Here is a 14398-nt window from a genome sequence, read left to right as displayed (position 1 = left end):
TTGCCTGTGTCATTATTTTTGAGAGGTTCCTGAAAAAGTGTGTTGAAAACATTCCAATAAAAATAAGCAGATAGAGTCAAACTAATGAAAACTAATAAAATCTAAATATATCTTCCCTTCCCCGGTACTGGGGGTTTTTTTCATTTCCTTTGAGTGAGCTCAGGGAAGTTATATTACTGATAAGAAATAGCAGCTTAACTTGTTCTGTTGCTCAGTGCATCATGAATGGAGCAAGGTCCTTTGAGCAACACTTTCCCCAATAAATAAGGCACGCTATTGCATTGCCTATTGATGGCATCAGAATGGTGTGCATTTTTTTTCCTATTAAGTCCTGAATTTAGCTGACGTTAAATCTAATTGATCTTTTGGACTTACTAAAAGCATAACATTTGCCATATAATTTAAGACCCAAAGCCAGCCTTGTCCAGAACTATGTCTCTGGCAGTGGAGGCAGGGAAGGAAGAGGAAGATACAAGAACCAAAGGAACAGTGAACTGTACCTAATGATAGTATGTTTGTTTGTTTATTTCTTACAAAATTACTGCGAGTCACAAGATTTTCACCAACATTAACCTGCTGTGTAAATGCGTGCTGCCTCAAACAGCTATAGGAGTGAACTCCTAATCATCTACAAAGAGCGGTCAGGATACTTTAGCGAAATTGGATTCAAACCAAATATTAAACAAAAATCAAATTGTAAACAGACATAAAATACTAGCCAAAAGTGTTAGCAGTTCATGTCTTTTTCTTTCTCTTTTTATGTGTATTACAATAGTTTCAATGGTTTCTAGAGCTGTGGGATGCTCGGCACCTGGCAGTAATCTAACACCCATATCACAGATTTACTGTGTGAGTCACAAAGAGTAGGTCTCAGCATACGACGGCACTCAGGTTCCCACAGTAAATGTGTGGAAAAGCAAGAATCAGACCCAGCCTTAGTGATGGTCTGCTCACCTTCCTCTCACCTTCATGCGTAAAACAGTGGTGACTGGACAAAACTGTGGACAAAGGGCAGAAATGGCAGAAATGGAAAACACTCATTGCAGGAAGAAATGTGTTCTGCTATTATTCTAAAACAAACCATTCAGCCAAGACATCTGCTGAGAGGAGGCAGAGGGGAAAAAAAAATCTATATAAATAGCATAAATAATGTTACCATAACAATAGTATCACGCACATTGCTATCTCAGATGCCCAAGGCAATAAGTTCATGACTTGCTGTAGTGGAATACAATTTGCGTTCCTATAAACAGAACAGAAGAAAAACTCAGAAGGTTTAAGCTGGCCTGGATCCACTGAAATTATGCCAGATTGCTACTGATGGAGAATCTGGTCTGGCAGCTATTCCTTTTTTATAGTGTCTAGAGTTATTTGACATACCCTTTTTGAAGTGATAAAATTCTGTCTCTAACTAATGCCTTCCTAGTCTTTTTGATTTTGGTTTGGTTTTTAAGCAGTGCAGTCTGTTAAAAATGGACAGTTCAAGTTGTACTTTCCACTTTGAGTTTCTACTTTTCAGGAAATCTACTATCAATTAGAATCAAACAGTGATGATCTTGAATTACACAGGAAAGTGAATTTTGATACCTGCTGACAGAAAGAATTGCTATCTCTATAAAGGTGCCAGCACTAAAAGCTTTCAAATTAATAAAGACCTGGCCTGTGATGCTGAAGTACTGTATAATACATCAACATTTCAGTTGCTTAACTATACTTTACTTGTAGGATCCAGGCTTTTCGGTCATCGTGTTCTCTGAATTCAGTCAAAGCTAAATCTTTATTATCAAGTTAAAAGTGAACAGTAACATAGCTTTGTAAAATTCTTTAACTTTCTTATAGAAAAGCTGCAGCATATTTATTTATCACAGCTATTCGTAATTTATATGACAAAAAAGCATCAAGCCTTCAGATATAAAATCTCAGTCTTTGTTATTTTTAGATTTAGAGATTATTTGATTTTCACTGTGATTTTCTAAAAATTTGTTGAGGTTTACTTTCTCATTTCTTTTTCATACTTTCATTCATTTTTAGCCTCTCAAATGCATCTAGTATTTCCAAGAGCTTTCTTGTATGTTCAGGTGTTGTAGTCTAATTTCCATAGGACGTTTCTAAAGTGACTTGGAGAATCTGAACTTAAAATTTCAATATACTGCTTATTTTAATTGGAAAAGTCTTTGCTCCATGTATATGCAAGGATTTAAGTCACAGCAACATCCATCTCAACTGTCCTCAATGTCTGTGCATCCACCATGGATCTCACAAACTCATGATATTTTTCTTCACAGCGTGTGGAGAGACTTAGATGTTGAGTAATTGGACTGACAACTCCAGATCATGGAACATCAAAAATAGTCAATAGGAAACTCAAAAGAGGGGGGATATGTGTGTTAAAACAATCCCTCCCCACTATGTAGGTACCCACTTGCACAGTGGCAGAAGGTATTGCACGATTTTAGGTATCTAAATCACTTCAGCAGTAAAAATACTTTTTACTGGATTCATTAGCCTGAATGTGTGGATAGGGAGTTGGTATTTTTCCTTCTATTTTGTTACTGGTGTCTGTATTTGATAAATACACTCAGTTTGGGCCTTGGCTGAGCTTGCGGACAATTCATGCTGTAGTAATTCAAGCTGACTCTTCTCTTCTGGCTGCCCAGAGAGTTGAGCAGAGCCAACTTTAGAAAACAAACCCTTGGAAATACGGGCATTTGCTTAGGACAGCATGCAGAGCCCAACATGCCAGTGCCAGAGCCCTGAAAAATGGTCTTGCTGTCCCTTCAGCTTGGCCATTCCTCCTAGCAGCAATCTCCTTCACACATCCAATGGCACTAGCTCAACCGCTCCAGGGTTAGCGAGTTGTATCTCTATCCTTGGGACAGCTAAATTCAGGTCTGCCTACGCTGCCGTGAGAACTGAGCCAGCTCTAAAGAGGAACATGAACAATCACTTTCCTCCATCTTTGCCCTCTTTCTTGCAGCAACATTTCCAGAGCCACAGGCCAGGGCAAACCGTTGTATCATCTGGTCTGACTCCAGCAGTAACATAGGTTACAGTTTGCTCACGCATTTGCCCTTTTGGCCTAATGCACAACTTTATCAGTTCCTGAAGTTACCAGAGTTTGTTAGATCATTAGTGAATCAGGCAACGGGTAGGACCTTTGCAGATGGATTTTGATAAGTCAAATTTGGCAAATTTCACTAATGATGCACTCCAGCAGCAACAGTCTTTGTTCTGCTTTTCTTTAAAGGGCACGAAATTAGTGAATCAGCTTTAACTGTATTTCTTGTCAGCATGTCACAACCTCAGCGTCCTTTTAATTGTGTAGAAGCCTTCAAAGTGTGGTACTTACATTCAGTGCTGAATTTTAAGAAAGTGTTTTTCTGGACTTTAGCACTGCCACTTATTCTCACCTAGCAAATGCAGTGCTGTTAGCAAACAGGTCCTCTGGAATGACCCCATATATAAAGGAATGTTAAGAAAAATGACTTTTTCCCAGAGGGCAGCTCTACTGTAGCAGTTCTGATGGCAGAAATGGAGCATCACTCTTTCTTTTTCACTTCACATTTCAAATGCAACCATTACTGTAGTATCTAGGCGTCAGCAGGAGAACTAGGACAACTGAGATTAAAGCTGATCTGAGCTGGGTTAAATACTACCTGCATGGATGGCCTTGCAATTTTCGGTCCAGGCATTTGACAGGAGGAAGAGACAGGCATACACTTCAGTATTTTTTGATGCATAAATATGAAGAAGGTACTGGGAGAAAGTATAGACCCATAAATTTTGTTATCTTCAAATTATCTATGTATTTCAATCCAAAGAAAAAAACACCTCAAGAACACGAATTAGCAGAACTGTCATTCAGTATTTTTCAGTATCAAGCAGGGAGCAAGAGCTTGAACCCTGAACTTCCATCACACACTTATTAGACAATTTTAAAGACGTGTTGTGGTTTCAAAATGTCCTCCAGGAAGAGAGAGATTATTAAATACAGAATAAATCTGCAGTCAGTTAAAGTCAGTTCAATCACAAGTGTGCTCTGAAGTCAGAGCACAAGTTATAACACTATCATCTGACCAAGCTGTAGTCATTCGAGTATCTCATGAGCTGATGTTCGGGTTGCAAATAGCTGGATGCTGTGCTAGAGAGAGTCAGATTTTCAATCCTCTCTTCTCGCTTTCCAGATTGATGTCTAATTCTGGGAGTTACTCCCACACCTCAGATACAGAGCCAGCCTGGGATATGGTTGCTTATTAAAGGGAAAGCTGCCATTACAGCTGCTCTGATGTAAATCATTCCTTTCCTTGGCCTCGCCCAGATGTAAAACGTCAAAGCAGCTGAATTAAGCTGTATGTTTTCTGTCTTCTTCAGTGTATCTACCACACATGAAAGAGACCTAGTAACAGCCCTTAAAATTGTAGTATTCTGTCTGCATGCAGATGGCTGACACTGTATGAGGAAGGCAAATGCAAGCTTTTTGGTTTTAAGATCACCTCTCCTATTTGCCAAGAAGAAATGTTAGATTTGCTTTAATGAAATACAAATTCAACAAAGCCTTGCTCAGAAGATGAGTATTTACTAAATAAATTCTGGAGTGGGAGAATAGAATAAATATGACTCACATACAGCAAACTTACATACTACACTGGGATAAACACTTCAAAACTAAACTCCACTTAAAAAAACATAGGTTTGTAGGAGTCTTAGTTCCACTGAGGATTTTGGCTTTTAAATCACTGGGAAGTTTAAAGCTATTCTCTAGGTGAAGGAAATGAGCAAGAAACAAGCTACAGAATAAATCTGAAATACCGTCTGCATGTAGGAGTGTCTCTTCTCCTGACATACAGAATTTCAGCTGCAGTTGGTGAAGTCATAGGTATGTGGGAAGACTGAAGAGTCTTATACCACAGCAGTGGTTCCCAGCTGCTTGGCAAAGTAGCCACTTAACAAACTCAGTAGGTAATGCCAAAGAAGCTCAATGGAAGGAGTTAAAATGCACTAGTAAGAAGAAGAAGGGGAAAAAAGAACCAAACAAAAAAGCTCAAATCAAATCAGTCTGCTAAGCCAGCTTGAAGGTAGCTAGTGTCCATGCAAAATGTGGGATCTTTGAAAGGTCAGTTGTTATTATCCAATGAAAAGTTAAAGGGCACTGAATAAAATGAATTAGTTGTTGTTGCAAAGCATCTAGACATTCTGGGAACAGAGCCCAATCCTCAGTGGGCTGGGTAAATAGGTGGCTTATTGCTCATACAACAATTTCACAGCCGCTTCGAGGATAATTAGACTTTGATATATCTCCTTTAGTTCAGCGGGATTTTACACTAAATGCTTGAGTCATTAGTAACTTCAGTGCATCATCCCACTGCCCCCAACAAGGTATCTCATTGCTTGGAAGGAGGAATTATATAGTGCAAAATTGCTTTCAACATGCTTTTTGCAGACTGAAAGATACCTGGTAACACACTTTAAACCTCTTTTCCTTTCCTGAAACTGCAGGAGGGAGGGTCTATCTACTTGAATTTTCACACAGTCAGTGCAGAAATATTCAGGTACTACCATAAATAGGGCACATATTTACCTAAAATAATATATTAATGCGAGGTTCTATTAGACCTCAATTCTCAGGACATGCCTTACACTCATTAATTTAACAGTGATTTGCATTTAGCAGTCCTAATGATTATATAGGTCAAGAAAACTAAAATATCTTTATTGTCTGGGTTTTTTTATCTCCTTAGAGTACGCTCGGTTTGAGGCAAAAATCCATGACCTGCGTGAGCAGATGATGAATCACAGCATGAGTTCTGGGTCCGGGTCCCTGAGGACTAATCAGAAGAGGTCACTGTATGTCAGGTAAGCAGGGAGAGATTTCTCCTGGGAATATGTTGGCAGCTACCTTGTCTATGCCTGACTTATGTTTTGTGGGCTTGGCAAGGTGGGAAAGAAGTTTGAGGAACTGCATTGAATTGAACTGAGAAATACATCAGTCTTACAAGCACAGCATCATTAATGTGAAAATTGATAAAGCCCTATTGCTTAATCCTATCATTTCAAGCCATTTTCAAAGAGCATTATACTTTTATAGTGATTTGGTTTTATGAGATGAAGATTTCTTACCAGTTGTCAGCTCTTTTGATGGATATTGTGGTGTAGTGACGCATTGCATTTCTGTGTGAGGTCTTGCCCAGACAGGGACTGATTGTTCTCATAAAAAGCACTTCTTTCCCAAGACCTTGTTCTAACAAAGCAAGGGCTATTGGATGCTATTCTAAATGCACGGCAATCTACTCCTACCCCCTTGCATTTCTTTATACTTCTATCAGTCTATGTTACAAAGAATTTACTATCTACCTAGCAAGATCAAATATGCAGACGAGATGCTAAACAAGCTGATCTACAGAGCTAAAGTGGAGTAGTAAATAACACAGAAACTGCGTAACTGTGAGCCAGGCAGTAGCAGTGGTTATAGTTATCCTTTGTGCAAGTCCCTTGCCATAGTCATTGCTGGGTGAAAGACTGGGTGTTGCCCAGTTGCTCCTAACAAAGTTCTTGCTATTGCTCATGCCTTTTGGGACTCAGGGAGATCTATGGGACTCTGTGCCAAATATTCTAATAATCTTAATAATTATACTTCTCTCGGCTTTTCATTTTTGTTCCCCCCCCCCCCCGCTCCCCCCCCCCCCCCCCGCTCAGCATTTCATTTGAAATTCCTGACAATCATGAAGTAGAGGGAAGCAATTTGTCAGCCTCCAGGCAGTGATAATTATTCATGGGGGAGCTAATTCAGGTGATAACATTGCAGAGATCCAATTAAGGCTAAATTCTACACTTTGTCATTATGCCCTCAGCATGAAGGGGTAAGGTAGCAGAGAAGAAAGGGAAATCTTGAATGTTAGTACGGCTGGTCTTATTCTAGTGGGCAGCAACCACACGAAGCACTAATTGGTACTGCTGCCAGAAAGAGCAAGGACTGAAAGGATATGGATCACTGTTACCAGTGATCTTGCTGTTGGGCAAGGTCAGGTTGGAAATCTTATGGGTTTTGATGCATCTCTAACCTTCTCTGGCTTTGTGTTTACTTCTGGAGCTATTCCACCTGGAGGTTTTTGCAGATGTAACACAGAGTGATGTTGTTGTCAAGCTTTGGCTTCAATTTGCATTTTATGAAAAGCTACAGTCACTGGACGTGTAGGGATATATCCAAGCTTACTTTACTTGAGGTAAGCCAGGAACCCAAAATGTGGGGAGCAATGGTGCAAGACGTCCAAGCCAGCAACCACAAGTCAATTGAGGTGTACACCTAAAGGGCTAACACAGGATCCTGAACAACTCTCTGTTTTGAGCTGCTCAATTACCCCTATAACAGCATCAACCTGGTAAGCCCTGCTGAGAATTGAGGCTTACTAGCTTGCATACTGAGCCAAGCTAATATATCTGTGCTGCCTCTGGACTAGCCTAGTTCTTGAATACTGTATTGCTCTGTGTGTGCTTATGAGCCTAGTTTTCCACTAGTTCATGAATTCTGGATGTGGTCTGTCTCACTAGGCTGATACTCCCCGGTGCTTCACTGCAGGAATCTTTGATGTCTTAGCTGCATATCTAAATACCACTTTCCAAACCATAAATGCAAAACCTGTTCTTTTATTCCAGAGTCATACCAAAAAATGCCCCAAATCTCTCAAGCAGAAAACCTCAAAACCCTCAGTCACTTTTGTTAGGATAAATTTTTTGCAGTCAAACCCACACAATTGGCTGTTTCTAACTCTGAGATGTCTACTTGAGCAGCTCTCTATTTTACATACTATTACAATGTGTTTGTAGTACAGCAGCACCTGCAGCATTATGCTAGGCACTGGTAGTTCAAATCATAATACACTAATTACAAAGGTAACTTATATCTACATTAGGCATTAAGGGAAAAAAAAAAAAGTGGGTTCAGAGACTGAAGTTTTCACTTTATGAATAAACTCTTTACAGCCAGGGACCCATGTAAAAAGTCTGGCATTTAGCTTTTTTGTTCTTGTTATATTCTTACAACTCAGGACATTTCTGTTTCAATGGATTATTTTGGTCAGCATGTGCAAGAAAACTAGAGGCATATTACCATATGTTGCAAATCTGTAGCTTTAATGCCAAGTTTATGATTCAAGTTTGCTGCTTTCCTTTCTTGGGGATGTAGTGATTTTGCTTCACCGAGTACAAGCATGGGGTTTTTTTAGCCAGGGATCTTAATCAAAGTAAATATGTATGTTCTAGGCAGCACAAGGAAATAAATTAAGGTCCATATAGGTTGTAAGAATTGAAAATAAGTGTCATTATCTTCTCATAGAAAAGCCAACAGAAATGAAGGTGAGGAAAAGCAAAATTCTGTAAACAGATTTGCTAGTGGATGCAGGGTTCACCAGACACAGGATTCTCTTACAGTCAGTGATTTTCCCATCCAGCCACTATTTAAATAGCATAACATTTTTAATTGAGATATAGAAAAGGAGTTATGTCAAATGAAGTGAGATAAAATTTAATAGGGGGATAACAGGTTGAATGTAGGACTAGAAGTAGTTGGCTGAAAGCAACTAGGAGTCACACTTAAGCAGTGTATACAAGCACAGGATGGTGATCAAGAATTACTTGTTCAGAAGAAACTGTGTAGCTCTTTGATATGATCTTTTATCTGTACATAGTCTGGTGTTTCTGATTTTTATAATATTTTTCTTTCTTTATCTCAGTCTGTATTTCTGATGCCTCCTGGAATATTTCCCAGGAATTTCCTGAAAATGTTTTTTTCAGTACTACCTGTTCCTTTTGTGTCACCAACCCTATATCTCTATTTGGGAGGTTATCAGAAAGCCCGTGACACTAAAGGCAAAGTATGAGACTTCAGGGGAGGATGGAGCAGTAGGAAATGCTGTTAACTCGATTGGGAGCCCATATCCTCTTTGTCACCAAGTCTTTCTGTTGAGGAAAAGAAATACAGAAAGAAAAGCAGAAAGTGAGAGAATAGATATGAAACATGGCAAAATTTATTGTTTACTTGTTGTTGAAGGTGAATGAACTTAATTTGAATTCAGTAACTGAAATGAAAGGCTAAAATAATTTTTGCTATTATTCTTTTTAATTCATTAGAATTCAGCCATCAGCTCATGATTAATGAGGAAAGTAAACAAACCCATCACTGTGCTATATACAAATACAGGGGTTTTTTAGTGTTTCTTATGCAAATTTATATCTTCCTTTTAATTTTTTTGGCTCAAGGTTTTAAAATCTGCTTTTGTAATATTATATATTTGTTTGTCTTCAAATAGCTGTGTGCTTTGCTTTGTCCTTCTAGGTCCAAATCCATAGTCAGATTATTCAGGCTATATGTGGTTGCTATTAGTACTCTTAGGAAATGTCAGATCATGTTCTTTAACCACAGGCTATGGACCATGAGAGTCTTTTGAAGAGTTAAGCATCAGAGAAGTACAGTCCTTTAAAAAGTTTGGTGAAGTGAGCAGCCATTGAAACTTTAGTATAAAATTGCCAAGCTTCAGAGGAGGCAGAGAGCTTAAGCATGGTGAAGGGTTTTTCCTATTGATTTACTAGATTCCTTCTGAGCTGAAAGTACTGGTGCAAGATTTCTGAGGGTATAAGTAGACACTTCAGTAATTGCTACTAGATGTACAAAGAAAAGGCTTTCAGGAATCATCTGGCACCCAAGAACTGCCTTCTTTCAGTCTTTTCTGTCTGTTCTTGATGCACAGACAAAAAATAACTAGATAAGCTTTGAATAAACAGCCACGGCACCTTTTAATCTTTATTCAAACACGACAGTTTCTGAAATAACATCTATAATTAAAAATTCCAACTCTTCAAAGCCACAGACAGGCAATGGAGAGGTGTATCACTCTGCAGAAACAACTCAAAAGCTTCACACGCACCCCAGCCTTTTCGTTGTCACTGTTCAATACCATCAGTGGCCAAACATCATTCCACCTAATCATAGAATCATAGAGTAGTTAGGGTTGGAAAGTACCTTAAGATCATCCAGTTCCAACCCCCTGCCATGGGCAGGGACACCTCACACTAGACCATGTCACCTAAGATTCCATCCAACCTGGCCTTGAGCACTTCCAGGGATGGCTACTTGTTGCCCTGTATAATGGGACTGATTGAGCTTACTGAAATGCAGATATTTCAGCTTCACCTCTACTTTCAAGTATGTCAGCTCAATGCCAGTTGTACAGTTGGCCATAGAGGTGGGTTTGGAAATCAGAGCTGGGACAAGGCTGGATCCAGTTGTAAATTCAGAAGTGGGTTTGCAGCTGCCTCTCCACCAGCTATCCAGGGAGAACACTACAGTGGGAAGTGTAACCAAGGGCAGAGCCTCTTCCCAATAACATGAAGAAGTTTAAGATCAATCTCTTTGTTCCAGCCCATGCTGCACTAATTATAAACACTGCACAGTGCAAACAGCTGCCTCCTAGTCCACTACATTTTTGTCTTCTTCTAGCTGGAATTAGTGCTAAGCATTTCATAGCTTTGATAGATGTGTGCTGTACAAACAAAAACAATTATGTGTTAAAAATGAGTGTGTTCTGGTTCATTTTTTATTGAGCCATGAGGAGCAGAAGCTGAAGATTTGCCATAGCAACTTAGCAGCAGGTGAAAGAAAGTCAAGGTTGAGGTACTTTGGGTTGTTTACTCTGATTTCCATCAAAATGAGTTCTCCATTAGGCGTTCGATACCTTTATACATGATTCCATAGAATCATACTTCTTACAAATCAGCATGATGCTATATAGAATCATAGAATAGTTAGGGTTGGAAAGTACATTAAGTTCCAACCCCCCGTCATGAGCAGGGACACCAAACACTAAACCGTATCACCCAAGACTCCATCCAACCTGGCCTTGAACACTGTCAGGGATGGAGCATTCACAACTACCTTGGGCAACACATTCCAGTGCCTTACCACCCTCACAGTAAAGAACTTCTTCCTTATATCTAACCTAAACTTCTCCTGTTTAAGTGAAATTTAAGTTATTGCTTAGAGAGACTTTGTTTTTCAACAAATCACAGAAATTCCCACTTGGGAACTTTTCTGAGTACAGCTGAAGTTTGGCTGAGGCAGTTTGTGAAGACTGAATCTTGCATCTGGGACTGGTTTTATATTGTGTCTGTCAGAGCCACCGTTCAGTCTCCCTGTCTTCTTTGAGGCAGTGAATCCCTACAGGCCAGTGAACATCAGGTCAAGGCTCCTAAGAGACAGATCAAAAGCTCCATGGGCAAAATTTTCCTGGGAGAGCTGCACAGCAGATTGCAATACAGTCTGAAATCCAGATGAGAAATGCAGTTCTTGGAGACATCATGGTAGTGAAATCTGAACACATCATAACATCAGACTGGGTGATGGAAACCTCTGCTGTGTAGATCTGAAAGGAGAAATGTAATAAAGATAATTTCATCAGGGCTTTTCAGATGGGAGGTACTGAGGGAAACAGAGAGAGGTATCAAATGGTCATACCTAAACACGGATTGCAAGAAGAGAGAATATATATATTTATGTATATTTATATATATGTATAAATGTATATATATATAAAAAAAAGAAAATCCAAATACATGTATGTTAGTGTTAATTACATGCTATATCCACATGAACATGGCGAAGCATCTTCACTTAAGCTAGTTGCCTTGTATTTCTCATGAGGCAGAGGAGTGTGCTTGACACTTTCAGAGTACAATTCATCTCATCCAGAAGTAGACATCCAAAATTGCTCAGGCGAATCATGCCCTAAAAATGTCTATTTCTCACAGCTGAGTGGAAGGAGCCTCAGGTGATTAGCTGAGATGTAAACACTTGTATTAGAGACACTTCAGATTGTGTGACCTGAATCATACCAACATTATCTCTCACTCTAGCACACAGAGTATTCATATACATATGTTGAAAAAGCTGTAGCATCAGGCTTTCTGGCTGTTGTCTGTGAACGCTTCTGCTGTGTGTTTCAGTAAGACACTGCAACATAGTTTTGAAACATGGTCAGTCCTGTTTACATAGTCTGGTTTGTTTCCCATATGCTTATCCCCCACAATTCCTCCTAAATTCACTTTCAACTGGTGTTCGCACTTTTGAGGATCAACATGTTCAGTGCATGGTCATCAAGTTGGATGAGTTTATGATTCATAGAATCATAAAATGGTTTGGGTTGAGAAGGGCCTTAAGATCGTCTAGTTCCAACCCCCCTGCTGTACATTTCTTTCAGGCTTCAGAGCATTGTAGGTCAATCTAGGTTTCTGGAGAGTGAATGTAAGAGAGTTTGGCACCTAGGCATTATCGTTTGGTTTTGATGGGGAAACAGCTAGAGCTTACACAGCCGTGCCTGTACTTTAATGGCATGATAGGCACTGTTAGATTTCTCTTTACTGAGCAGTAAGTGGAGGAAAGTGGAATTTTAGTACAGTTTGTTCACTTACCTTGGATGATTCCTAGACAATTGAACAGTCCAAATTATAGTAAAGAATGGAAACATACATTCAGGAAATCTGTGATAAATGATATAATACAGAGAGCTGGGGTTTATGGTAGTGTTTAACAGACAAGTTTGGAAATGGTCAGATCAGTACGCCCGTAACCCACCCTCATGAAATGGGCTGTTGCACTTGAAATGCCATTTCAGACCGGAAAATCGAAACCTGCTTGAGACACGTGTCCTGCTTAATTATGAGTTTCTGAATATTCCATTACTAGTTTTTAGCAGTTCTTTCTCTGAATATAGAGTCTTCTTTAGATCCTGCTAGCACCAGTATTCTCTATCTTTATTTTTCAGAGCAAGGAGGGTCACTCTCCGTGCTTGAGAGACCTTTTTCCCAGGTGGACATTCAGTATAATTGAATAACTGTTCACTCAGGCCTTTATTAATTATATGAGACATTGAGGAACAGAGAAGGATGAAGGATATGCTGGAATACAAGAGTCATCTAATACAATGGGCAATAAATCCAAACCAGTACTTATTATTTATTACTTTGAAATTCAAGTTTGGAGCAAAAGTATCTGGCTCACAGAACCTGTGATTATCTGTGAAATGAAGAAGGAAGATGACAAGTCTTTGGCAATACAAACACGATGTTTTCTTATGAAACTCAGACTGTTTATGTGCTTAGGGGATTATTTTTTGGCATTTACAAGAAGTACCATGCTGCTAAGTACAGACTAAATGAGGTATTGAAAAATTCAACTAACAGTTGAAGAATATCTGGAGAGAGGCTGGGTTGGTTTTTTTTTGGGGGGGGGGGATAGTTGAGGTGGGCTTTCACTAATGTCAGTCAGAGCTACAAGCATTTCACACTTCTTTGTATTATGCCAGTGAAATTCTCATAGGTCCTTAACTGAAGTGCCTTAACTAAGACATACAACAGTGTCGCCACTCACAGATGAAAGATGGATATGAGAATTATTAAACTTGGAATATTCACAATTCAAAAGCTTTCCAGCTTATAGTTTGGTGGAATTTTTGTGCTAAAAGAAACACCCTGCTGTAAATATAACATATGTCTCACCTATACCCTAGGACTGTGAAAACTGATGTATTCACTATATAGTCAGCTGAAACTATTAGCCACCTCACAAGCTACTACAGTTCTTCATAACACTTACTATATTTCTTATTCATCTGATATTTTTTTGCAGTGTTGATGCTAATGAACAGTTATGGAAAAATGAGGTTCGTTTGCAATTTTTAATAACAGACAAAGAAGAAGTGGTTAATGGAGAGTGAAAACTGAACATGTAAACACATCAGTCAAAGCAGTCTCATCTCTGCATCTGACACCAGCTCTCTCCTTCACATATTCATGTTTATCATATCTGCTACTCTTAGGTACCCAGTATGAAACAAATCTAACTGATGCCTTCCTGAGGTGCAGCGTGATGCACCATTAGCTGCTGTAGCAGGAACCAACAGCCCAGCAAGCCTTTTATCAAAGATGATTCTCCAGTTGTATCAAAAAGGAACAAAAAGCAGTTTCATTTCTATCTGGCTGTGGCTTTGCAAATCATTGAATACTTTGTGCTCAAGATTAAGAGCTAATGCACGCGGTACTGAGCACCTCCAAGGACTGAGCCCCGCATGAATAAACCACAGCCTACAGTAATCTCAGATAACAAGCTCTGCCTGAAGTTCAGAATGTAAAACAGAATATAAAGCAGCTCCTTATCAAAGCCATTCTTGCCTAATTCATTTTATCTTTACATTATCAGTAAAACTTGTTAGATATGAAATAACTAGCTGAGACCTGAAATCATGTCCTCAGTGCTGAATTATTAATGCCTGCTGAGACAGCTTTTCTATTAACAGCTTCAGTAGGAGTAAGTAGTACATACTTCTGGCCATTTTCCTTATTGTTCTGTTTCATA

At 39.2% G+C, this 14398-nt stretch overlaps 1 protein-coding gene across 38 annotated transcripts in view; it reads left to right on the top strand.

Moving 5' to 3' along the window:
• The window catches only part of DLG2 (discs large MAGUK scaffold protein 2), a 997741-nt gene that overhangs the window by 902736 nt on the left and 80607 nt on the right, over nt 1–14398 (top strand). For all 38 annotated transcript variants that reach the window (XM_030474393.1, XM_030474424.1, XM_032919710.1 and 35 more), the window contains one exon: nt 5739–5853. In XM_030474393.1, the coding sequence (XP_030330253.1) occupies nt 5739–5853 (115 nt within the window). The remainder of the gene's footprint in view (nt 1–5738; nt 5854–14398) is intronic.

The sequence above is a fragment of the Strigops habroptila genome, chromosome 2 (genome assembly GCF_004027225.2).
Source record: "Strigops habroptila isolate Jane chromosome 2, bStrHab1.2.pri, whole genome shotgun sequence".
Classification (NCBI taxonomy): Eukaryota; Metazoa; Chordata; class Aves; order Psittaciformes; family Psittacidae; genus Strigops; species Strigops habroptila.
This window is presented reverse-complemented; position numbering and strand designations above follow the sequence as displayed.